Source organism: Macaca fascicularis, chromosome 1 (genome assembly GCF_037993035.2).
Source record: "Macaca fascicularis isolate 582-1 chromosome 1, T2T-MFA8v1.1".
Lineage (NCBI taxonomy): Eukaryota > Metazoa > Chordata > Mammalia > Primates > Cercopithecidae > Macaca > Macaca fascicularis.
The window spans coordinates 36,639,604-36,665,683 of record NC_088375.1 but is presented as its reverse complement, the minus strand read 5'-3'; the positions used below and the strand labels follow the sequence as shown (position 1 = coordinate 36,665,683).

At 39.3% G+C, this 26,080-nt stretch overlaps 1 protein-coding gene across 9 annotated transcripts in view; it reads left to right on the top strand.

Annotated features, from left to right (window-relative positions):
* Positions 1-26,080, top strand: part of ABL2 (ABL proto-oncogene 2, non-receptor tyrosine kinase) — a 121,605-nt gene that overhangs the window by 75,486 nt on the left and 20,039 nt on the right. For 2 of the 9 annotated variants that reach the window (XM_065531268.2, XM_065531135.2), the window contains exons 1-4: positions 11,646-11,787; positions 18,148-18,210; positions 20,053-20,223; positions 25,326-25,621. In XM_065531268.2, coding sequence (XP_065387340.1) covers positions 11,676-11,787; positions 18,148-18,210; positions 20,053-20,223; positions 25,326-25,621 — 642 coding nt within the window. In that variant the 5' untranslated portion in view covers positions 11,646-11,675. Of the gene's footprint in view, positions 1-11,645; positions 11,788-18,147; positions 18,211-20,052; positions 20,224-25,325; positions 25,622-26,080 lie in introns of those variants that run through there. The other 7 variants (XM_005540110.5, XM_005540107.5, XM_065531313.2 and 4 more) reach the window with 4 other exon arrangements.

The window sequence follows — 26,080 nt, the reverse complement described above, 5'->3', positions numbered from 1 at the left end:
CAGAACACAAGAATTCCTATGTTCTACCCTAGGTCAGTCCTTCAGCCAGTATTCTGTTTCAAGAATGAAATCTGCACATGGTACTAAGCAAGGCAGAATTACACTTTCTGTCATCATCATCAGCAGTAGGTTTGGCCTCAAGCCCCAGTGAAGAAACATAATTGGTTAGGACCGAATTGGAGATCTTACCTTTCTAGTTGCATGAAAGGGCCATACTTCTAATAAGAGGCAGGAGGAAAACACAGTAGACACAATATGTGGCTCAGTCAGTTTCCGAATATAATAAATTATAGCAAGTCCTCTATTTCCTTGAGGATAGAGTCGAAAGACAAGATCCTGATTGTTCCTTGTGAGAAGAATGAAGAGCTGGGTGAGGAGAGAGGAGATGTGGAACATCTCTTTCATAGAGACCAACACATAATTAAGTGTAACATTTAAAAACTAAAAACTCATTGGAATAAATTTCTGAAGTATTTAAACTTCGAAAACTTTGCTATTTGACTTGGGGAACTTGTGGGGATTATTTATACTTTTGGGCAGTTGCTTTTTGGCCATAATGTGATAGATGAATGTTGTAGCAGTTCAGGCAAGGAAATAATGAGCTGAATTAAGATAGTGGTACAAAATGAAGAGGAACGGATGGATTTGAGAGACATTTAAGAGGTATGATTCATAGGATATACTTATAGAGCGAATTAGGGAAGAAAGAGGACTCTAGAATGATCTTGATGTTTCTGGGTTGGATGCCTGGATATGCCATTAGCAACAAAACACACACATGTACATGTGCGTAAAACAGAAGAGAAACAAACCAGGAGTAGGATCAAAATGGATTTTTGTTGCCTTTAGGATATCCGAAAGTACCTACTTATCCATAGGCTATAGGAATCAAGCAATCTGTTAATCAGGAAAGTGTTCTGGGCTGGTGACATTTGGGAGCTATGGTAGGTTGAAAAGTATCCCCTCAAAAGATCCATGTCCTAATCCGTGGAACCTATGAATGTTACCTCTCATGGCAAAAATAAAGTTGGGGGTGGGGGAAATTTGTGGTCTTTACATGTGATAGGGAGCTTATCCTGGATTATTGAGTTGAACCCTAAATGCTGCCATCACGTATGACAGAGGGAGATTTCACACATGCATAGGAGAAGGCAATGTGAACCTGGAACAGCGAGAGATTTGAAGATCCTGGCCTTGACGATTGGAGGGATTACAAGCCAAAGAATATTGGCAGCCACTAGAAGCTGGAAGGGGAAAGAAATGGATTCTCCTTGGAGTCTCCCACTGACACCTTTATTTTGTCCCAGTGTTGCTCATTTCAGACTTCTGGCCTCCCAAACTATGAGAGAATGCATTTCTGTCGGGTTAAGCCATCTAGTATATGGTTATAGCAGCTGCAGAAAACTAATACAGGAACCAGTAGCCTAGAGTTTATAATTAAAAGAATTGGGTGTGAATGACTTCACCTAGGGAGGATGCATGAAATGAACAGGAAAGAGTAATGAGGTTAGAAATTTCTGTTATCCGGCACCATCCAGAAATGTATTCTTCTGGATTAGAAAGTATTTCAGAAGTTGAGTATAAAATCTTATAATTATTGCCACTCTTCTCATTGATAAAAATGTTTTTGAATGCTAATAACTTCTTTTGTTTTCTGTAAAATGTTGAGCGATGTTTAGTACTTCTGAATTTGTATCCTTAATGGAAATACCTCACTTACATTCTAGTCTTGTTCTGGCAACTCTTTCTTTGATATCTGGGTGTTACTTTATATTCATTTTGCTCCAAACCAGAGATTTAATATTTGTTTCCTTTCCTATATTCTTTATTTCCAGATAATTATCAAATCCCTTCTCCAAAAGATTTTTTGAATCTGTCTGTTCTCCATTCTGTGGCCAGGCCTTTATCATCACACTTTAATTTTCTGCAGCAGATTTTTAGTTATTCTCTGCAACTTCAGGTGGTTTCTGAGAAGTCTTATAGATCAGTATTGTTTAAATAGCACATTGTGCTACTACTACTCACAAACCTAGAATGATTCCTTGTTGCTTACTGTGATAAGTCTGAATTCTTTGGTCTGAATGTCAAGAAAATGTCATTTGGCCCACATATATTTCACCTTATTTACTTACACACACACACGCACGTACGCACACAAACACATGCAGTCATCTCTAATCAGGCCAAATTCATCGTGCAAAAAACTCAGTGAGCTGGATTAAGGAATGTACCACCTGAGCTCCTCTTCAGGGAGTTGGTTTCTGAAGGTTCACAGGAAATGTAACAAGATGAAGAAATGATTTACTAAAAATACTCTCAGAGAAAGTATGTAGCTTTGGGAAATATTTTCATAAGCAGTTTGGGCTAGTGTGTGGACCACCAAAGGACATGCCAAACTGACACTTGAGATCAGTAATTCTGATTAACTGCAGGGCTTTTAGCTGAGTCAAGACTCCAAGTTAGGGACAAAGGTGAATTCTTCAGAACCGGAGCAGAGGTATAATGTAAACTTGAGGCTTCTCCCTGAGTAAATGTTGAACACACATTGGTATTGGTTTGAAGAAGTATTAATTATTAGCCTACCCAGGTTTCCACATCTTGATCTGGCCTTGAATTTGGACTACCTTTCCCCACTATGTCTTTGTTTATATTGTTTTTTTCTGCTTAGAAAAATGTGTTCTTCCTTTATCTGTAATAGAAGACTTAGAATCCAGCAGGTTGATGTCTATGGTTATATAATCAGAAAAGGCTCCTACTCTAGCAGGAGGAAATGCATCCTGTTTGAACCTTAAAGTGTATGGTTTGGATAGGTATAGAGCATGCATTTTCAACGGGGGTGATAACAACTTAGATATTTACAATGGTTTGTGATACTCCAAAGCTCAATGCTACGCTAAAAAATTTTTATCGTTTCAGCATTTAATTTCTCTTGTTAGGGAGAAATTGAATTAAAATCAATGAATTATATTTACTTAAATTTAATTTTATTCCATAGAGTAATGGTTATGAAAAAAAAAAAAGTTGAGAAACATTGATGTAGAAAAAGAGAAAAATGCTGTTATAGCTTTCACTTTTTGTGGCAAGAAGTCTCACGTACTGAAGTTTTAAAATGAGTTAATCCTTTTTTTTGTCAATTATTAGCAAAGCACTTTGCTGACTTCATTGGAAGCATTCATTCTGTACCTATAGAAACTTGAGAAAAAAATACATAAAAACAGGGTGTATAAATTATAGTAAATATAGTATAGAGGATGTCCCATATTAGTATAACAATTGCTATTTTAGGCAATGGGTGCTTTGAGCTTAGGCAAAGGAGGAGATTACTTGATCTAAAATGACCAGAGGTCAGGTTCAAGGAGAATCTAGGAACTGAAACTATACCTTGAAAGAAATACAGGATTTGAATACACAGAGGGGGAGAATAAGCATAGTTGTGATTAAAACACCATCTTGATTTTTTGTGAATGTGAGTGTATGAGAGGTAGGGAACTATCCTCTTTAACTATAGTCATACCTTGGAGATATTGCAAGTTTGGTTTCACACCACTGCAGTGAAGTGAGTAGCACCATAAAATGAGTCAAACAATTTTTTTTGTTTGTTTCCCAGTGCATATAAAAGTCGTGTTTGTGCTACACTGTGGTCTACCAAGTATGTAATTAGCATTATATCTATTAAAAAAGGACATGCCTTAATTGAAAAATACTTTATTGCTAAAAAATGCTGATGATCATCTAAGACTTTAGCAAGTTGTTTTTTTGGTGGAAGGCCTGGCCCCAACATTGATGGCTGCTGAGATTGGGGTGGTGGTTGCTAAAAGTTGGGAAGTTGGGGTGGCTGTGGCAATTTCTTAAAATAAGACAACAATGAAGTTTACCAAATCCATTGACATTTTCTTTCATGAACGATTTCTCTGTAGAATGCAGTGCTTTTTGATAGCATTTTACCTACAGTAGAACTTCTTTGAAAATTAGAGTCAATCCTCTCAAATCCTGCTGCTGTGAACTAAGTTTATGTAATAGTCTAAATTCTTTGTCATAATTCAACAGTATTCCCAGCATCTTCACCAGGAGTAGATTCCATCTCACGAAACCACTTTCTCTGCCCACTCACAAGAAGCCACTCCTCATCCGTTCAGGTTTTGTCATGAGATTGCAACAATTGAGTCACATCTTCAGACTCCACTTGTAATTCTAGTTCTCTTGTCTTTTCCACCACATCTGCAGTGACTTTCTCCCCTGGAGTCTTGAACTCCTCAAAGTTACGCATGAGGATTGGAATCAACTTATTCCAAACTCCTCTTAATGTTGCTATTTTGACCTCTTCCCATGAATGATGAATGCTCTTAATGGCATCTAGAATGGTAGATCCTTTCTAAAAGATTCTCAATTTATTTTAACAGATCCATCAGAGAACTCATTATGGCAGCTATTACTGTACAAAATGTTTTGTTTCATTTTTGAAATGGGGTCTTGCTTTGCTGCCCAGGCTGGAGTGCAGTGTACCATGACTCACTGCAGTTTTGACCTCCTGGACTCAAGTGATCCTCCCACCTCAGCCTCCCTAATAGTTGGGACTACAGGTGTGCACCACCATGCCTGGATAATTTAAAAAAAAAAAAAAATTTTTTTTTTTGGTGTAGATGGGGTCTCATTATGTTGCCCAAGCTGGTCTTGAACTCCTGGCCTAAAGCAGCCCTCCCACCCCAGCCTCCCAAAGTACTGGGATTGCAGGCATGAGACACCATGCCTGGCCCAAAATGTATTTCCTAAGTAATAAGACTTGAAAGTTGAAATTACTCCTTGATTTATGGACTGCAGAATGGATGTCATGTTCACAGGCATGAAAACAACGTTTCATTAAATGTACCAGGTGACCAAGTGCGTTATCAATGAGCAGTAATATTTGGAAAGGAATCTTTTTTATTCTAAGCTGTAGGTCTCAACAGTGGGCTTAAAATATTCACTAAACCATGCTGTACATGGATGTGCTCTTATCCAGGCTTCGTTGTTCCATTTATAGAGCATAAGTGGAGTAGATTTAGTGTAACTCTTAAAGGTCCTAAGATTTTCAAAATGGTAAATGAGCACTGACTTCAGTTTAAAGTCACCAGCAACATTCACCGCTAACCAGAGAATCAACCTGTCCTTTGAAGCTAGACATTCTCCTCTCTAGCTATGAAAGTCCTAGATGTCATCTTATTCCAATTGAAGGATGTTTCATCTACACTGAAAATCTGTAGTTTAGTGTGGCCACATTCATCAGTGATCTTAGCTGGATTTTCTTATTTGCTGCAGCTTCTAAATCAGCACTTGCTGCTTCACCTTGTACTTTTGTGTTAAGGAGATGGCTTCTTTTCCTCAAATCTCATGAAACAACCTCTGCTAGCTTCAAACTTTTCTTCTGCAGCTTCCTTACCTCTCAGCCTTCACAGAATTGAAGAGAGTTGGGGCCTTGCTTTGGATTAGGCTTTGGTTTAAGGCAATATTGTGACTGGTTTGCAAACCACTCAGATTCTCCATTATCAGCAATAAGGCTGTTGTTTCACTTTCTTAACATGTTTGGGTTTACTAGAGTAGCACTTTTAATTTTCTTCAGGAACTTTTCCTTTGCATTCACAACTTGGCTAACTTGTACGAGAGACATCGTTTTTTAGCCTATCTCAACTTTTGACATTCTTGCCCACTGAACTTATTCCTTTCTACTTTTTGGTTTAAAGTTAGAGACATGCAACTCTTCCTTTCACTGGAACACTTAGAGGCCATTATAAATTGGTCTAATTTCTTTTCTTTTTTACTTTTTTTTTTTTTCCCAAGACGGAGTCTTGCTCTGTTGCCTAGGTTGGAGCGCGGTGCAGTGATCTCAGCTCACTGCAACCTCTGCCTCCCAGATTCAAGCAATTCTACTGCCTCAGCCTCCTGAGTAGCTGGGATTACAGGTATGTGCCACCACGCCCAGCTCATTTTTGTATTTTCAGTAGAAATGGGGTTTCACCATGTTGGCCAGGCTGGTCTCGAACTCCTGACCTTGTGATCTGTCCACCTCAGCCTCCCAAAGTGCTGAGATTACAGGTGTGAGCCACTGCGCCCAGTTTTGGCCTAATTTTAATATTGTTGTGTCTCAGGGAGTAGGGAGGCTTGAGGAGAGGGAGTGAGACAGGGAAACAGCTGATCAGTGGAGTGGTCATGATTAATTTTACTGTCTCATATGGTGCAGTTTGTGGCACCCCAAAACAATGACAGTAGTCAAAGGTCACTGATCACAGATCACCATAATAAATATGATAACAATGAAAAAATTTGAAATATTGTGAGAATTACCACAAGGTGACACAGAAACATGAAGTGAGCACTTGATGGAAAAATGGTGCTGGCCAGGTGCGGTGGTTCACACCTGTAATACCAGCACTTTGGGAGGCCGAAGTGGGCAGATCGCTTTGAGCTAGGAGTTCGAGACCAGCCTGGTCTCGAATGTGGTGAAGCCACTTCTCTACAAAAAAATACAAAAATTAGCCGGGGGTGGTGGCCCACGCATGTGGTCCCAGCTACTCAGGAGGCTAAGGCTGGAGGATTGCTTGAACCTGAGAGGTGGAGGTTGCAGTGAGCTGAGATCACACCACTGCACTCCAGCCTGGGCAATAGAGTGAGACTTTGTCTCAAAAAAAAAAAAAAAAAGAAAAAGAAAAAAGAAAAGAAAAATGGTGCTGATAGACTTGCTCAATGCAGGGTTGCCACAAACCTTCAATTTGTGAAAAACACAGCATCTGCAAAGCACAGTAAAGCAAAGAATAATAAAACAACATGTACTTATACTATTATTGACTAACCTAAAGAGAGTTAGTCTTGCAAAAGTTGAGGCCCCTCTATTGCTTTTTTAAAAAGAGTTTATAGATTTGGAGGGTACAAGTGCAGTTCTTCCATGGGCATATTGTCTAGTGGTGAAGTCTGGGCTTCTAGTATAACCATCACCTGAATAGCATACATGACATGGGACCCAATAGGTAGTATTCCACCTTTTACAGTCTCCAAAATATATTATTCCATTCTGTAGGTCCATGTGTACCCATTGTTTAGCTCCCACTTACAATGAGAACATAGGGGTTTTGGCTTTCTGGTTTTGAGTCATTTCACTTAGGGTGATGACCTCTAGTTCCAACCGTGTTGCTGCAAAATACGTGATTTTATTCTTCTTTATGGCTAAGTAGTATTCTGTGGTATATCTGTACCATATTTTAAAAAATCCAGTCATCTATTGATGGGCACTTAGGTTAATTCCATGATTTTACTATTGTGAATAGTGCTGCAATAAATACATGGAGTGCAAGTGTCTTTTTGATAGAATGATTTCTTTTCCTTTGGGTAGATATCCAGTAGTGGGATTGCTGGAAATATAGTTCTACTTGTAGTTCTTTGAGAAATCTCTATATTTTCCATAGAGGTTGTGCTAACTTACATTTCCACCAACAGTAAATAAGTGTTCCCTTTCCTCTGCATCCTTGCCAACATCTGTTGGTTTTTTGTTTTTGTTTTTTTTAAATAATGGCCATTTTGACTGGTGCAAAATTATATCTTACTGTGGTTTTAATTTGCATTTCTTTGATTAGTGATTTGACCATTTATTCGTATGTTTGTAAGCCACTTATATGTCGTCTTTTGGAAAATGTCTGTTCATGATCTTTGCCTACTTTTTTTACTTTTTTTTTTTTTTTTTTTTTTTAAAGACAGGATCTGGCTCTGTCATGTGGGCTGGAGTGCAGTGGCGTGATCTTGGCTCATTACAGCCTCAACCTCCCAGGCTCAGGCCATCTCTGGGCTGATAAGAGTCTATAGTTGTCACCAGTAAAGGAGAATTTGTATCCTGTCTTTAGGTAGAAAAGCAAGAGGATATGGGGAGATTTTCCCCTATTCATTACTTTAGGCTCAAAAATAATTTTTATGTCAGAGACATATTTTGGGGTGATATATCTTTTTCCTTTCCTTTTTCCTCATGGCAGAAGGCAAAGGAGAAGCAGGCACCTTCCTCACAGGGTGGCAGGATTTAGTGAGTACAAGCAGAGGAAATGCCAGATGTTTATAAAAATCATCACATCTTGTGAGACTCACTATCACGAGAACAGCATGGGGGAAAATGCCCCCATGATCCGATTACCTCCGCCTGGTCCCGCCCTTGACACGTAGGGATTTATGGGGATTACAATTCAACATGAGATTTTGGGTAGGGACACAGCCAAACCATATCACTTGGGTCTCAAACCCAAGATATCTCATTATATATATGCAGATATTCCAAAATCTGAAAAAATTTAAAACCTGAAACACTTCAGGTCTCAAGCGTTTTGGATAAGGTATACTCAACCTGTACTACTGCTGCTTCTGAGTGAATTACATGGCCATCTACCCAGTTACAGTAAAGCCTAAAACCTGGCAGCCTTTGTTTATTTTCTCCTCCTCTCTTATGTTATATCCAAGTAATCTTTAAGCCCTATTGATTCCCTCTTCAAACCATATCGTTAAGTACTTCCACTTTTCTTTGTCTCCACTGCCACCATCCTGTTCTTAGCTGACATGATCCCATTGCTGAACTTCTGCATAGTTTTCTGCTTCTCATTTGGTTCTCAATGTAAGTCATTTTTTTTTTTTTCATGTAATAATGGTCTTTTAAAAAATGGAAATCAGCAGCCTGGCCAACATGGCAAAACCCCGTCTCTACTAAAAATACAAAACTTAGCCAGGCATGGTGGTGCACACCTTGTAATCCCAGCTACTCAGGAGGCTGAGGCAGGACAATCACTTGAACCTGGGAGGTAGAGGGTGCAGTGAGCCAAGATCATGCCACTGTACTCCAGCCTGGGAGACAGAGCAAGACCCTGTCTGAAAAAAAAAAAAAAAGATCAGACCATGTGGCCACCCTGCTTAAAACTGGTCACTGGATTTCCATTGTACTTGGAATAGAATCCTAAATCCTTAAGCACTTGATTTGGCCAGCCCCTGTCTACCTTACTTTGTTTCATGCTCATCTTCTGACTTCCTTAACAGTAGCCACACTTCTTATTTCCTGTACATACCAGGTTCTTTTCCTACCTCAGGGTTTTTGCATTGCACTTGCTACATTCTCTACTCAGAATGCCCCTGCTCGTCCTCATCTTTGCTTAGATTCTTCTTTTGCTTCTGGCCTTAGTTTGTCACGTTCGTTAAAGTAATGCACTTTCCTACCTCAACCTATTAGAGATTTGAAAAAACTCTTAATTCTCTTTTGAAAAGTACTTATTTTTAAGTAAAAATACGTTGTTAACGTAATGGGTTTATTGTTATTTTAGAATTAATATATATTCAAATTTCTCAGTAAAAATTTCAGGTTTAATTTCAAATGTGGTAAATACTGATAGCTATAACAAACAAAAGGCCTTTGGAAACCTTAATAATTTTAATTTTTAATTATGACAAAGTATCACAGAATTTACTATTTTAACTATTCCTAGATGTACAGTCCAGTAGGATTAAATATATTCATAATGTTACATAGCTACCCATTTGCAGAACTAGACTTCCAGAACTAGAAAAATTCTAAATATTTCATGTAAGTAGAATTATATAATATTTGCCTTGATATGTCTTGCTTATTTCACTTAGCATCATATTTTCAAGGCCCATGTACATTGTAACATATATCAAAATTTCATTCTTTTTATGGCTAAGTAATATTTCATTATATGTATAGGCCACCTTTTGTTTATCCATTTATCTCCTCTTTATTCCAAATTATGATATAAGTAATTGAAAATGTAACTACTAATTATTGGTAATTTAAATAGAAGATTTATTGATTAAATAGTAAATCATATAGTATAGAGTCTACATATGGATGTTGAAGGTCCTTTCCCATACATTTTTTTCTATAATCTGGAGAATGAGATATTCAATGTGGTATTTGAAATTCTTAGTCATAATTGTGGTTACCTTTAGTCATCTAACTCTTTATTTGTCCCTTGATGTTGAAAGTACTGGCTTTATAAAAGGATAATTTTATTGAAAACATAAGCTTTGTTATTTTAAATAGTTAATAATTACCTACATTAAAGTTATTCTTTCTCTAATAAGGTTAAGTTACCATTTTATTTTTCAATTTTCTCTAAGGCTGTTTCAGTCCTGTCATCCTATTATCTTACCCTGTTACTTTTATTGACCTAGAACGGGCTGGTGCATATTAGGTGTTTAATAAATATTTATTGAGTGAATGAGTTCTCAGTTACACAATTAAACACTCTTTTTTTTTTGAGACAGAGTCTCACACTGTCGCCCAGGCTGGAGTGCAGTGGCGCGATCTCGACTCACTGCAAGCTCCACCTCCTGGGTTCACGCCATTCTCCTGCCTCAGCCTCCCAAGTAGCTGGGACTACAGGTGCCCACCACCATACCCGGCTGATTTTTTGTATTTTTAGTAGAGACAGGGTTTCACCGTGTTAGCCAGGATAGTCTGGATCTCCTGACCTCATGATCCACATGCCTCCGCCTCCCAAAGTGCCGGGAGTACAGACGTGAGCCGCGGTGCCCGGCCTACACTCTTTAATGTTATTTATGTAGATCATACATTAAAGTCATCTATTATTTGTAGGTTTTGCTAGTTTAATTCTCACAAAGTACTATCATTTTTAGGTTTTTAAATTTTATTTAGCTTTGTTCCTGTTTATTAACAAAGATTGGACTTTTTACTTTAAAAACTTTTAACACAGGCTGGGCATGGTGGCTCACGCCTGTAATCCCAGCATTTTGGGGGGCCGAGGCAGGTGGATCACGAGGTCAGGAGTTTGAGACCAGCCTAGCCAACATAGTGAAACCCCGTCTCTTCTAAAAATACAAAAAACTGGGCGTGGTGGCGGGCACCTGTAATCCCAGCTACCTGGGAGGCTGAGGCAGGAGAATTACTTGAACCCGGGAGGTGGAGATTGCAGTGAGCCGAGATCACGCCACTGCACTCTAGCCTGGGCGACAGAGCGAGACTCTGTCTCAAAAAAAAAATAAATAAATAAAAATAAAAATAAATAAATAAACTTTTAACACTCAAAAGTTTTCAACACTGTATTGCTATGTTTTTAACCTTTATTACACTGTAGAGCCAAATTATTAGCAAAAGCAGTTATTTCTTGGCTTCTGTGCTCGTGAATCAGATCACAGCTATTTCTTTGACTTTGGCTTTGTGGTTTCTTGAACTATTTAAGTGATGTAAAGATGAGTCTTGTTAGGCGTTTCCTTTCTTTTAAAAGTGTATTTCATGTTTTATTGTAAACAGGTTTTCTCCAAGGAAACTTTTCTCTATAATCTCACCTCATCATTTCCCTATAAAATAGAGATATATTAATTTCTACATTATTTTATTATTAGGCTGTTTGTTGTACATATGTATGTTGGTTTTTATTTTACTTCTATTTTAAAAGTATTCCCAGAGATTTTGAAGTAACTCCATTCTGACTCAGTCTTTTGTGGATTACTGGAAATGTTCCTTTAGGTCACTCTCCACCCACTTTGGGAATTGTGAATGCTCTACCATTTTATTGGTTCCCTCTGGCCACTGAGTACATGAGTAAATGTCACATGCATGTGGTATTGCTTGTCAGAGAATGGAATTCTAAGACTTCCTCTTTACACAGAACAGTTTAACTTTTGTGCTTCTGGGCGGAGGTATGGTCCTTGGGACAGTTCTCCTTCCACCTAATAGTTATGGCAGAGATCAGGACACTTCACTTTGCTGCCTGTGCACTGAGGCCTCAGAGTCTACTCTACCCGACATGACAGGTATGGTTCAGAGTTGATAGTTTCGGGGAGGCTTGATAACCACATTAATCAAGTGTGAATGAAGATTTCAAAAAAATTCATCTTACCTACTACTGTTTTTTGTCTTCATTCTTGGTCAGTGAAAGTTTGTGTGGTTTCTTGGGGGAATATCTCATAGTAGGATCTCAATAAATACTTACTGAATGGAAGAATGTATGGATAATATGTAATATTTTGTAATAGTAAGATACAGATGGGAAGAACTTAAGCTATATTGAAAACTGTTGAATAATTTACCTTACATAATTTTTAAAAGAAGTTATTAAAACTTATTAGCTTCTTAGAGAATATACAGTCAGATAAAATAGAATTCTGACAAGATAAATGTTTATAAAATACTTGAAAATGCCTAAACTGAAAATTTTTAATATTAATTTCTCCAATTACTACCTGACAAATTTCTAATTAAACTGATAAAAGTTATTGAATGACTAATTGGTGAAAAGTGTTTTTAATACAATTAAACATTAAGCTTAGGAATTTTCTCAGTTTGAGTTTTATTATTTTGGGTTTTAACTTTTTTAATCATGATAATTTACTTTGTACAAGTGGCTATTCTGTTTTGCTTTATTTTTGTTGTAGCCTGCAAATGTAGCAATAGAAAAAAAAATGCCTTTTCTTAATTGTGATAATATATTTCTGTTACCTAGGTTCTTTACATGAGTGAAAATCAGTCTTCTTTTATCCCATCTTAAGTCTCTGATCTACCTCTATAGCAGTGAATAATGGAAGATTAGTTAACTTGATATCTAAGTTACCTAATTTATAGTAGTCATTTCATTTTGTTCAAAAATAAACCATTCCCAGCCCACACACTTGCATTTGGGTGTGTACAGTACATCTGAATCATCCAGGCATGTCTGTCTTAATCAATGAGGAAAGTGACATAGACTATAGCTACTGGGTAACACTGTGACACTTACTTGCTCTTCCCACAGGCTTTTGTTTTCTTTTGTTTTTGCCTTTATCCCTTGTTCCCCCTCATTTAGTTCCTTTACTCTTTATGATTCAAAATATGTTCCTTCTTAGCTTCAGAAAAATGTTAGGATGTTTTTCTCTTTGGAAAAGTTTTCCTTTTGTTTGGTGCTAATGGGTAGAATGGTGTTTAAGTGGATATCCTGTGCAGACAGATTGTGCAGGAAATTGACCCTAAGTTTGAGAACAAAAGAGGAGTGGGAAGAAGGAAGAAGGGAAGGAAATAAGATCTTTTGACTCAACCTAAAAGACTGTAAAACCAGAGATGGGAAGAAGGGAAATGGGGAATAAAAAGGATTATTTTCTAAGTTGTGGTTCTTTTAGTACTTTGGCCTCAAAAATTACTTTTATCCTACAGTTATTACTTTGCATATTTCAGAAATATAATATTGTTTGGCCTGTATATGTCTTTTAAATTTACATAAAATTGTGCTGTAGGTCTCATTCTGTTTTCTCCTTTTGTCAGATAACACAACTTTCAGGAAGCTGACTTGTCTTTAAGAGTCCTCTTTTGGATTCAGAGTTCCCCCTTATTATAAACATGTCCTTGAGTATTGACAGTCTGTCACTCGACTGTCATCAGTGCAGAATTCCTATTAATCTAATTTTTTTTTTTAAAGCAGGGTTTTGTTCCGTTGCCCAGATCAGAGTGCAATGGTGTGATCTTGGCTCACTGCAGCCTCAACCTCCCAGGCTCAGGCAATCCTACCTCAGCCTCCTGGGTAGCTGGGACTACAGTTGTGTGCCAGTATGCCCAGCCAATATTTAATGGTTTTTTTTTTTCCTTTTTTTGAGACTGAGTCTTGCTTTGTCACCCAAGTTGGACTGCAGCAGTCTGATCTCAGCTCGCTGCAGCCTCCGCCTCCCGGGTTCAAGCAATTCTCCTGCCTCAGCCTCCCGAGTAGTTGGCATTACAGGCTCCTGTCACCACGCCCAGTCAGGGTTTTGCCATGTTGGCCAGGCTGGTCTCGAACTCCTGACCTCAGGTGATCCACCTCGGCCTCCCAAAGTGCTGGGATTACAGGTGCGAGTCACCATACCCGGCCCAATTTTTAAATTTTTTATAGTGATGAAGTCTCATGATGTTGCCCAGGCTGGTCTTGAACTCCTGGCCTCAAGCGATCCTCCCACCTTGGCTTCTCAAAGTGCTGAGTTTATAGGCATGAGCTACTGTGCCTGGCCTGTGTTCATCCAGTTTAAATGTTTATCTAATTTTAAGTCTGAAACCTTGCCTGACTCTAGAGTTTTGTTTTATATTCTGTCCTTTCAGAGCGTCCTCTGTGAGTGAGTATGTTTACATAGTTCATTCATTCAGCAAATCTTTTTTGAGAGCCTGTTATATGTAGGCACTGTTCTGGAGTCACTGTTCAGTGAACAAAACAGACAAAAATCCTAGTCCTCATAAAACTTACATTTTAGCAGGGAGACTTAGATACATGAATATAATAATAAATAAGTAAATTACACGATATGTTTGGTGGTAGTAAGAGGTATGGAGGTAAAATAAATCAGGAAAGGAGTCAGTGGGGGATGTGAGAGTGTTATCAAGAATAGATGTACTTTAAAACAGAATAATCAGAGAATGCCATAACAAGAAGGTAACATTTGGTGAAATGTCATGGGGAAGAGTGTTTTAGGCAGAAGGAGAAGCCAGTGCAAAGGTCCTGAGGCAGAAGTGTGCCTGCTTTGTTCAAGCAGTAGCATTGATGTCAGTGGCCAGAATGAGGTGGAAGAATAGTAGCAGGAGATGCTGGGCAAGACCAGTTGTGAAGGACTTTGCAGGGCCTTTAAGGATTTTAGCTTTTACTATAAAATGGGGAGCCTTTGAAGAGTCTTGAACGGAGGAGTAGCAATCTGACTTATGCTCTGACAGATGGCTGGTATGTTGAGAATAAACAGTAGGGAACAAGCATGGAAGCATGGAAATCAGGAGTCTAGTGAAATAATCTCCTCAGTGGTTCCAACCTTTTTGGCACCAGGGACCAGTTTCATGGAAGTCAGTTTTTTCACAGACTGGGGTGGGGAGCAGTGGTTTCACATGAAACTGTTCCACCTCAGATCATCAGGCATTAGATTATCCTAAGGAGCATTCAACCTAGATGCCTTGCATGAGCAGTTCACAGTAGGTTTCGGCTCCTGTGAGAATCAAATGCCTCCACTAATCTGCCGGGAGGTGCAGCTCAGGAGGTAATGCTTGCTGGCCCACTGCTCACTTGCTGCTGCGTGGCCCTGTTCCTAACAGGCCACAGACCAATACCTGTCTGTGGCCCAGGGGTTGGGGACCTCTTATCTAGATGATGGTGGTCATGAAGTGGTACTGAATGAGAAGTGGTTAGATTCTGGGTATATTTTTGAAGGCAGTGCCAATAGAATTTCTGAATGGATTGGATGTCGTATGTGAGAGCAAGAAAGGAGACATAAAGGATTCCATGGTTTTTGGCCTCAGCATTTGAAAAGATGGAATTGTCATTAACTGAAATGAGGAATTCTGTAAGAGAAACAAATTTTGAGGGAAGCATGGATGATAGTTTTGCATATTGAGTCCCAGTGGTGTTATTAGTGATTTCTCATCTTTATACTCTGAAGCCCAGCACAGTGCCTTGCATGTGGTAGTCACTCAAATTGCTAGGGGCTTCTTTTTCCCCAGTAAACATTTAAAATAGTTAAACAGGCTGGCCGTGGTGGCTGGTGCTTGTAATCCCAGTACTTTGGGAGGCTGAGACAGGTGGATCGCTTGAGCTCAGGAGTTTGAGACCAGCCTGGACATGGCGAGACCTTGTCTCAATAATAATAATAATAAAACAATATCTGACAGCCATTGGAAAACTCTCCTAAACTGGCAACATTTTGGAGCTTGTAAAGCCCCCTGGGTCATTCTCCGGGGCTGTATTCAAAGTAACTGAATTATCAGCATGACTAATATCCAGGCAGGGGGCAGGTTTCATAGTGAGATTTAATGCTGTGTGCTTAAAACACCCCAGCTGTTTTCAGAAATACAAGAAATCTTAAGTTGCACTGTGGATTCCCTGAGTGTCCATCCTGAGAGCTTGGGCTGTTCCAGATGCAGCAGGCGCTGACATGGGAGGAACTGGTACCACCTGACACCAGAGGGGTTCATGGAGGCGTCAGTTTAATTAATCATTCTTCTTAAACTTGCTGTTGATGTAAGGCACCTGGTCCAGAATTGGCCTCCAGTCACTGACCCACACCAGCCCCACAGTGCCCATGGCGCCCCTTATGTCCACTGTGGGAATCCAGTTCTTGGCCAGCTCCTGGTTGTGTGAGCCCAGGAAGCTGCTCAATATTGCATTACCGTCCTCACCCTCCGGGTGATCAAATTACTGTTTTGTAAACTTTAATATACTGAGTTTCACAAAGTAAGGTATAACTATATGACATTTGCTGGTTTTGTCCTGATAGAGGTTAAGAGTTGGCTTCTGCTTATTACTATTTCTAACTTGGTCGTTGATAGTACCAAAGTTCTTTTTACTGTTGAGTTTTTATCTTATAATTTCAAACAAGGGGAACTTTTCCTGTACTACAAAGAATTAAATATACTTAAACTGTTTGATAATCATTAAACAGAGTATTTATAAAACATTGTAATGTGTTACCAGTGTCACTGGCAAAAAAAAAATATATATATATATATTATAATATATATATAAGTGTGGATTATGGAGTGTTCAGTAATAGATGCTAATAAATATGGATATTTTCTGTACTTTCTTGGCATTTTTTTCACTTAATAAAGGATTGGCATTGTATAGCCCAGTGGAAATTCTGCTAGAGTAGATAGTTTTTGCATTGGAATAAAGACCTATATGATACATGCAACCAGTTTGAAGAATGTTTTTTGCAATATGGATTTTTGTTGATTTGATCATCCCAAATTGGCTATAGTGAATACAGCTGTTCCCGTTCACTATAATTCTGTATTTAAATTAGGAACAACATAACTACTTTAACTCTTCATGATGTCAGAACATTTCTTTAAGTTTATCATAGTGTTCTTAATGTAAAACAAAATTGAATTAACTGGAATTTTAAATATATATTCTTTTAGAGAGGGGAATATGAAACTCTGAAACTGTTTGGAGAATTACAGAACCAAACTACAACAGGAATTTCTGTGTGTATATCATGTAGAAGTTATGAAGCCTTTTTTTTTTTTTTTTTTTTAAAGACAGGGTTTTACTCTGTTACCCAGGCTGGAGTACGGTGGCAATCTCAGCTCACTGTAACCTCCACCTCCCGGGCTCAAGCAGTTCTCCTGCCTCACCCTTCTAGGTAGCTGGAATTATAGGCACGTGCCACCAGACCTGGCTAATTTTTCTATTTTTAGTAGAGATGGGGTTTTTCACCATGTTGGTCAGGCTGGTCTCAAACTCCTGACCTCAGGTGATCCACCCTCCCTCCCCGGTCTCCCAAAGTGCTGGGATTACAGGCCTGAGCCACCGCGCCTGGCCAAAGCCAATTTTAAAGCATTGTTTAATGTGATTTTAAGATTAAGATACATCTTGTTTCCTGTCACTTATATGTTTGTGTAATTTGGGCATTTGTTTAGCTAACAGTTATTAAACACATATTATGTAACTCTTGGTAGGAAAAGAATACCATTCCAGATACAAGGAGCATGTTATGGTGTTTGGGGAACAAACATACGTAGAATGTATTATTAATACAGAGATAAAGGTAGAGTATTAAGGCAGCAACTGTGATGCTTTTGACATCACAGAGAGAAGGTGCAGTATCCCCCATTATCCACAGTTTTGCCTTATGCAGTTTCAGTTACTGGCACTCCACCCCAGTCTGAAAGTATTAAGATATTTTGAGGGAAAAAGAGAGATACCACATTCACATATATTTTATTACAATATATTATAATTGTTCTGTTTTATTATTGTTGATCTCTTACTGAGCCTAATTTATAAATTAAATTGTATCATGGTTATGTATGTATAGGAAAAACGTAGTATATAGTGAGTTTGGTACTATTCTGATTTTAATCATCCACTGTGGGTCTTGAAACATATTCCTCATGGATAAGGGGAACTACTATAAATTGGAGCTGAGTATTACAAGTAGAAATCAACCAGTCAAAAGAAAAGTGGGGTGACCAGTTAGTCTGGACTGTGTGAACCAAAGCCAGAAGGTGAGAAGCAACATGGTGTATATTAAAGTTTACAATCTGAGGTATGGAGTGGGGAGAGGCAAAGCTGGAGGAGTAGGTGGAGATCTGATCATGAAAGGCCTTTGAAGGCCATGAAAAGGAGACTTTAGCTTGATGTTAAACTATTGAAGAGGCTTAAGAAAAGTGATGTGGTCAATTTTTTTCTTAAATAGATCACTTTGCCAGCTGTGTGGAGGATGGATTTGAGGGAGACAAGACTGGAGGCAGTAGTCCAGGTGAGAGATGTTGAGATGTTGTGGATTTGAACTAAGGCATTGGCAGTAGAGATGGAGAACAGGGAATGGATCTGAAAATAAATGGAACCACAAATTCAAGTTTTTTCCTGTCATATATGATAAAACCGTTTTTATATTAAAAATAAGTTGGCCTGGCTGGGTGTTGGCTCACGCCTGTAATCCCAGCACTTTGGGAGGCCAAGGCGGGAGGATCACAAGGTCAGGTTCAAGACCAGCCTGGCCAACATGGTGAAATCTCATCTCTACTAAAAATACAATACTTAGCTGGACTTGGTGGCATGCACCTGTAATCCCAGCTACTCGGGAGGCTGAGGCAATAGAATTGCTTGAACCTGGGAGACAAAGGTTGCAGTGAGCAGAGATTGCACCAGTGCATTCCAGGCTGGGCAACAAAACAGGACTCCATCGCAGTGGGGGAGTGGGGGGTTGGGAGGTGGGCATGGGTGGGGAATAAGTCGGCTGGGTGCAGTGGCTCACACCTGTAATCCCAGCACTTTGGGAAGCCGAGGCGGGTGAATCACCTGAGATCAGGAGTTCGAGATCAGCCTGGCCAACGTGGTAAAACCCTGTCTCTACTAAAAATACAAGAAAATTAGTTGGGTGTGGTGGCGGGTGCCTGTAATCCCAGCTACTTGGGAGGCTGAGGCAGGAGAATCACCTGAACTCGGGAGGCGGGGGTTTCAGTGAGCCGAGATAATGCCATTGCACTCCAGCCTGGGCAACAAAAGTGAAACTCCATCTCAGAAATAATAATAATAATAATAATAATAATAATAATAATAATAGGAGGAAGAGAGACATAAAAATGTTGTTATATGACATAGACATTTGGATAGTTTGCCTTTGTAGACAGGCACTAAAAACAGTCTGATCAAGAAAATCGATACTGGAAAAACTGTGTTTTTTGTGTAATCGATCTGGGCCGTGAGAAACAGGTGATCTTTAAGATGGTATAGGGATCACCTGTGCTATGTACTATAAATAAATTTAGAAACTGTAAAGTCTTGAGAAAAAAACAGGTCATAAAAGGCTTGGACCACATTGAGTAGAAACTCAATAAATGCCCGATGATAGTAATATTTTCTAGGCTGTTCAATTAAGTTATTGATACTTACAAAAAAATCACTGCTCAGGAAAACAAAATAGTGTTTAAAAATGTCATTCAGGCTGGGTGCTGTCATGTTTCTTTTGTTTTTTTTTTTTTTTTAAACAAAAGAAGATTATTTTTCGCCATGTTGGCCAAAACAAGATTATTTTTCTAAAAGCACTTTTTAAATAATTTTTTCTATACTTAGAGGGCCTGGATTTATACAATATTACCTAATTCTGAAAAATAATCCCTGTTGTCTTTTCTACAGTTTGTTTTTTGTGGAGAGAGAAAGGGAATAAGGGTAGTTTGGGTGGACTTGTAAGAAACTTATAATCATTTCTTCCTTAAAACTACAACCACCACTATAACAAAATATCCTATATGTTTTATAAAGTTAGTAACCATTTCTCTTTGAGATTCTTTTTTCCATTTTGAGAAAACTGCGTTTCCTATTAGTTTATGTCTGATTTTGGTGAGTGCCTATAAATCACGGCTAAACTCTCATTTTGTGGTCTTTTCTCTGACTACCTTGTTACATTTTTAACAAGTAAATTGCTTCCTCATGCTTAGGAGAGACAGTGCCTATTTGCTCATTCTTCATAACACTTTATACTGTGCAGTTCTTTCCTACTCTGGAGCCAGCAGCTGAAATACTATGTATATACTGAATTCAAACAAATGTTTTGCTGTTGAACTCACCATGAATTCTCTTCCCTTCTTATGTCTTTCAGAAGCTTTGCATCGTCCCTATGGTTGTGATGTTGAACCCCAGGCACTAAATGAAGCTATCAGGTGGAGCTCCAAGGAGAACTTGCTCGGAGCCACCGAGAGTGACCCTAATCTCTTTGTTGCACTTTATGATTTTGTAGCAAGTGGTGATAACACACTCAGCATCACTAAAGGTGAGGTTTCTATGTAACATGCTTTCACTTTTCAGTTTTCATTATTGATTAAGAGATAAAGGGGCCTGGCCAGGCTCGATGGCTCACACCTATAATTCCAGCACTTTGGGAGACCGAGGCGGGCGGATCACCTGAGATCAGGAGTTTGACACCAGCCTAGTCAACATTGCGAAACCCTGTCTCTAATAAAAATATGAAAAAAATTCGTTGGGCATGGTAGCACATGCCTGTAGTCCCAGCTACTCGGGAGGCTGAGGCATGAGAATTGCTTGAACTTGGGAGTCAGAGGTTGCAGTGAGCTGAGATCACACCACTGCACTCCAGCCTGGGTGACAGAGTGAGACTCCATCTCAAAAAAAAAAAAATCCTGAAATACATTTTTCCCCCCCCAGCAGTGGTTTTCATACATTCAAAAGGCAAGAATAAGCTTAGGCAGACTAGCAAATCAGTTCAGGTACACAAGGATAATGTCCCCATAATCCTATTTCTTTATCATAAAAGTTACTTTTTTTGCCCTTGCCCTCGCTTGCTCTCTCTCTCTCTCCTCTCTCTCTCTCACACACACACACAAAATCAATAATGGTTGATTTTATTTGGTCATGTTCTTAATCCTATTTCTTTATCATAAAAGTTACTTTTTTTGCTCTTGCCCTCGCTCTCTCTCTCTCTCTCTCTCTCTCTCTCTCTCATACACACACACACACACACACACACACACACACACACACACACGCAAAATCAATAATGGTTGATTTTATTTTATTTGGTCATGTTCTTAATGTTCCATTTTATAAGAATTTACCACGGAAATAAACTACCACTCTCTTGAATTACTATAATGGAAATCAAATAAACCTTTCCTACCATTCCTTTCACTGATCTATATAAACACAAACAATAGACATTTATGTTGTCTAGGCCAGTGCTACTCAGAAATGGTCCACAACAAGGTAAGATGCTTATGCCAGAATGTGAAACACTAGACTACTATCTTCATGCAGAAAGCCTTGCTCCAAAGGGTTAAAACTGAACTAAATAATAAATAGCGTGCTTAGTGATGTAGTTGGTTTACATTTGGTTGCAGTTCTTAATCTCACTGTGGACTAGTAATGAATGAACAGTCCTCACATATAGACAGTCAAGTTCACAGACAACATTCTGAGTAGCAGTGAGGTCTGGCAACATGGCTCATCTTAGCCACAGTTCAATTAGAATAGGTGTGGCCAGGCACGGTGGCTCACGCCTGTAATCTAGCACTTTGGGAAGCCGAGGCTTTCGGAATCTCTGAGCTCAGGAATTCGAGACCAGCCTGGGCAACACGGTGAAACCCCGTCTCTACTAAAATACAAAAGACATTAGCCATGTGTGGCGGCGTGTGCCTGTAGTCCCAGCTACTCGGGAGGCTGAGGCAGGAGAATTGAACCCAGGAGGCCGAGGTTGCATTGAGCTGAGATGGTGCCACTGCACTCCAGCCTGGGCGACAGAACGAGATGCCATCTCTTAAAAAAATAAAAACAAAAGAATAGGTGTATAGTGAGTCTAGCCTTCGTGGTAGTTGCATTTGTTGGCCAACTGTATATAGAACAGAATTAAAAGTAAAAGTGCATTATCTCCTAGTGTCAGTTTTACTTACTGCTTTTGGACAGTTTTGGGGACAGGATGATATATGTTATGTATGTAGGGGTTGTGTTTATGCAGTCGTAGGAAAATTTTATGTAAAGTTTGAGGATAGAACAAAATATATCAAAGAATTTTTTTTTTTTTTTCTTTGAGATGGAGTCTCACTCCGTTGCCCAGACTGGAGTGCAGTGGTGCTATCTCGGCTCACTGCAAGCTCTGCCTCCCGGGTTCAAGCGATTCTGCTGCCTCAGCCTCTTGAGTAGCTGGGATTACAGGCGTGCACCACCACACCCGGTTAATTTTTGTATTTTTAGTAGACAGGGTTTCTCCCATGTTGGTCAGGATGGCCTCGAACTCCTGACCTGTAATCCGCCTGCTTCAGCTTCCCAAAGTGCTGGGATTACAGGTGTGAGCCACCACACCCAGCCAGAAAGTTAATATTGTGTGGTAGTCTCTTTGGGCTACAGTATACTTGATTTTACCTTTACTGATTCTTCACTGGAGAAATTTGTGAAGTGATGACTCGGAAATTCTTTCATAGGAACGTTTTCCTGTTGTTTTTTCAAGATAGCCCAGTCATCAAGGAAACATTGATAAAGAAAGACTGTTGAGGCGGGGCGCGGTGGCTCACGCCTGTAATCCCAGCACTTTGGGAGGCCGAGGCAGGTGGATCACAAGGTCAGGAGATCGAGACCACGGTGAAACCCCGTCTCTACTAAAAATACAAAAAATTAGCCGGGCGCGGTGGCGGGCGCCTGTAGTCCCAGCTACTCGGGAGGCTGAGGCAGGAGAATGGCGTAAACCCAGGAGGTGGAGCTTGCAGTGAGCCGAGATCGCGCCACTGCACTCCAGCCTGGGCGACAGAGCGAGACTCCGTCTCAAAAAACAAAAAACAAAAAAACAAAAAAAAAGAATGTTGATTCTTCAGTTATCAGTTATGACTGGCCTTTATCTTATGACCAACAGTGGTTTCTTTTAAAATCCACAGAATGCCAAATTTTTATATCTGGTTCTCACTAATTTAAAATGATGTCATGCTAAAGCTGTTTTATTATTTTAAAAGACAAGAAAATATATTTTAAAAATAAAGCAACACTTTAGTTTTTGATTGAAAATGATATTTTGCTTGAATTTTTTTTTTTTTTTTTAATTCTACCAGCCAAACACGGTGGCTCATGCCTGTAATCTCAGCACTTTGGGAGGTTGAGGCTGGAGGATTGCTTGAGCCCAGGAGTTCAAAACCAGCCTAGTCAATGTAGTGAGACCCCTGTCTTTACAAAATTTTAAAAATTAGCCAGGTGCAGTGGCATGCATCTGTAGACCCAGGTACTTGGGGGGCTGAGGTCTTAGGATCACTTGAGCCTGAGAAATTGAGGTTACAGTGATCTGTGTTTGCACTGCTGCACTGCTACGTGGCGACAGAGGGAGACCTGTTTCAAGACAAACAAAAAAGTTCTCCCTAGGATTGCTCTGTCAGTTTGGCCAATGTTTGAATCCGTACTAGTCATCCCCCTGTCATTTTCCATGGTAGTCAAAACTTCCAGGGTAGAAAAATTTTCCTGATAACTGAAAAAAAAAGAGAACAACAAACAAAAAATCCTGGGGTCTTTGACTGTATCTTCATTATGATAGCCTGTCATTACCAATTCTTTTTAAGGAAGCAACAATATTTTTAAAATGTATATAGATATATATACAAAGTAGTTACAGGCTTTATTTTTAGTTCATGTGGACTAATAGAGAAAAGCTACAGAGCAACAGGTTTTCTTCAGTTTTTCCAGCAGGATTTTTTTTTTCTTCCTGTAAATATGATTGGCGAGTATTTATCTGTGCCCTTACGCATATCCACTGCTACACCAGACTCCTATCTGTATATATGTATATTTTATGTACCCATAGGTGTATATATGTACGTATACTCGTGTTTTTTCCTCATTATCTCATATCCACGTGTCTAAGGTGAGATGGTGTCTAATAGAAAGTTATTCTATGGAAACATTTCTGAAGGCCACTGAAAAAGGACAGATGGTTATAAGGATAATTATTTTGAGTTTTCCTAAAAACTTTTCCCTGATACTTCTGGCTGTGTGCTTCTTTTTTTTTTTTTTTTTTTTTTTTTTTTTTTGGCAGCCACTCTCGGTCGCCCAGGTTGGAGTACAGTGGTGCAATCTTGGCTCACTGCAACCTTAGCTTCCTGGGTTCAAGCGATTCTCCTGCCTCAGCCTCCCAAGTAGCTGGGATTATAGGCATGCGCCACCACGCCTGGCTAATTTTTTGTATTTTTGGTAGAGACAGAGTTTCGCCATGTCGGCCAGGCTAGTCTCGAACTCCTGACCTTAGGTGATCCGCCTCTCTCGACCTCCCAAAGTGCTGGGATTACAGGCGTGAGACACCATGCTCAGCCATGGCCATGTACTTTTGATTGACTTCGCTGCTTTCTACTTTCTGACACTGAAGAAGTAGATGTGAATGCTATAGGAAGGGTTGCATCTCTTAGAGATAAGAACCTGAGGTACTATAAGGATTCTTTAGATTAACATTTATTTATCACTAGTGATATTTCTTTCACTGTCTCTGTTTTGCCAAAGAAACCTAATTTGTGCTGCAAGTATCGGGGCAAGTTATATGTTGAAGTCTGAGCTTGATGTTCCCAATTTTGATGAAAAAATTAAGAACGTTGAAGTTGACGGCAAAGATACACTGAGTGACTCGGGTTTTGGTTTCCAACTTTAAGAGTGAGCTTGCCATTCCACGCACTGATTTTAGTGTGGAATGGAAAGGAGTGATTCATTCTTTGTGGGAACTAGGAAGGAAATAAGAAAACTATAGCTATTTTTAAACTTGTATTCTGGAAGGGGTTGTGTTTTGGGAGTCCTAACTGCCCATTCCCTCACCCCACTGAACAGTTTTCTCGCTGAAAACTCTGTGGTCTGTGTTTTTTTGTTTGTTTGTTCATTTTTTGTTTTTGTTTTTGTTTTACATCAGTGGTTTTGTTGCCTTGGTGCCAAGTGAAATTTAGAAGTCACTTTGTATCTCACATGTCTTATCCCTAATCCTTGATGGTTGTTAACATTGAATCATATATAAGATACATTCCTTGATAAACTGTTTTCAGGGAAAGTGAATTTTCTTCTTTTGAAGAGTGAGCACTGTATCCTTTTCCAGCCATTTTAATAACCTGTCTGCCATACATAGAGTTTCCTAAGGGTATTTTTTAAGTTGTATATAGACTTTTAAAACCCTGTAGTAAATGCCAGAAAACCATTTCCGACCATGCTTGTGTGGTTAAGCTAAAAGTTAAAGAGAGCAATCAGGATATAATGAACAGCCAAGTTTGTTTTCATTATTTAAAAACAAATTTGGCATAAAAGTTCAAGATTCTTTTTTTTTTTTTAATGAGTTTAAAGTTTGACAATACACTGCTTCAGTTAAAATAAAGTCTTAACATCGTTTCTTTCATCCTGTGATGACCTTATGGCTAGGTGAAAAGCTACGAGTTCTTGGTTACAACCAGAATGGTGAGTGGAGTGAAGTTCGCTCTAAGAATGGGCAGGGCTGGGTGCCAAGCAACTACATCACCCCAGTGAACAGCCTGGAAAAACACTCCTGGTACCATGGACCTGTGTCACGCAGTGCAGCTGAGTATCTGCTCAGCAGTCTCATCAATGGCAGCTTCCTGGTGCGAGAAAGTGAGAGTAGCCCTGGGCAGCTGTCCATCTCGCTCAGGTACGAGGGACGTGTGTATCACTACAGGATTAACACCACTGCAGATGGCAAGGTAAGACTCGCTGGTCAGCACCTTTAAGCATGGACTGGCTGCTTTGTGAAATAATATTCAACGTGACTGAAGTGAAGTAATAGGTTTTATGTCTGACATGAAATAAAATATTCACTAGCTTTGTGAGTTTGGGCTTTTTGGCATGTTAGAGCTTGTTCTCTTGAAAAGAATATGGTAATAGAAATTTAAAAAACAGTATTATATTAATATTTTAAAGATAAGCTAGATTTGAAGGTGAAGAATGAAGGGAACTGCTGTATAAGTTAGCTGTTCTAATAATCAGTACACAAATACACACCCAGTGCACTGGTATAGAATTTATCAGTTAACATTGTATCATTGAAAATTAGAATATGGGGGCCGAGACGGGCGGATCACGAGGTCAGCAGATCGAGACCATCCTGGCTAACACGGTGAAACCCCGCCTCTACTAAAAAATACAAAAAACTAGCCGGGCGA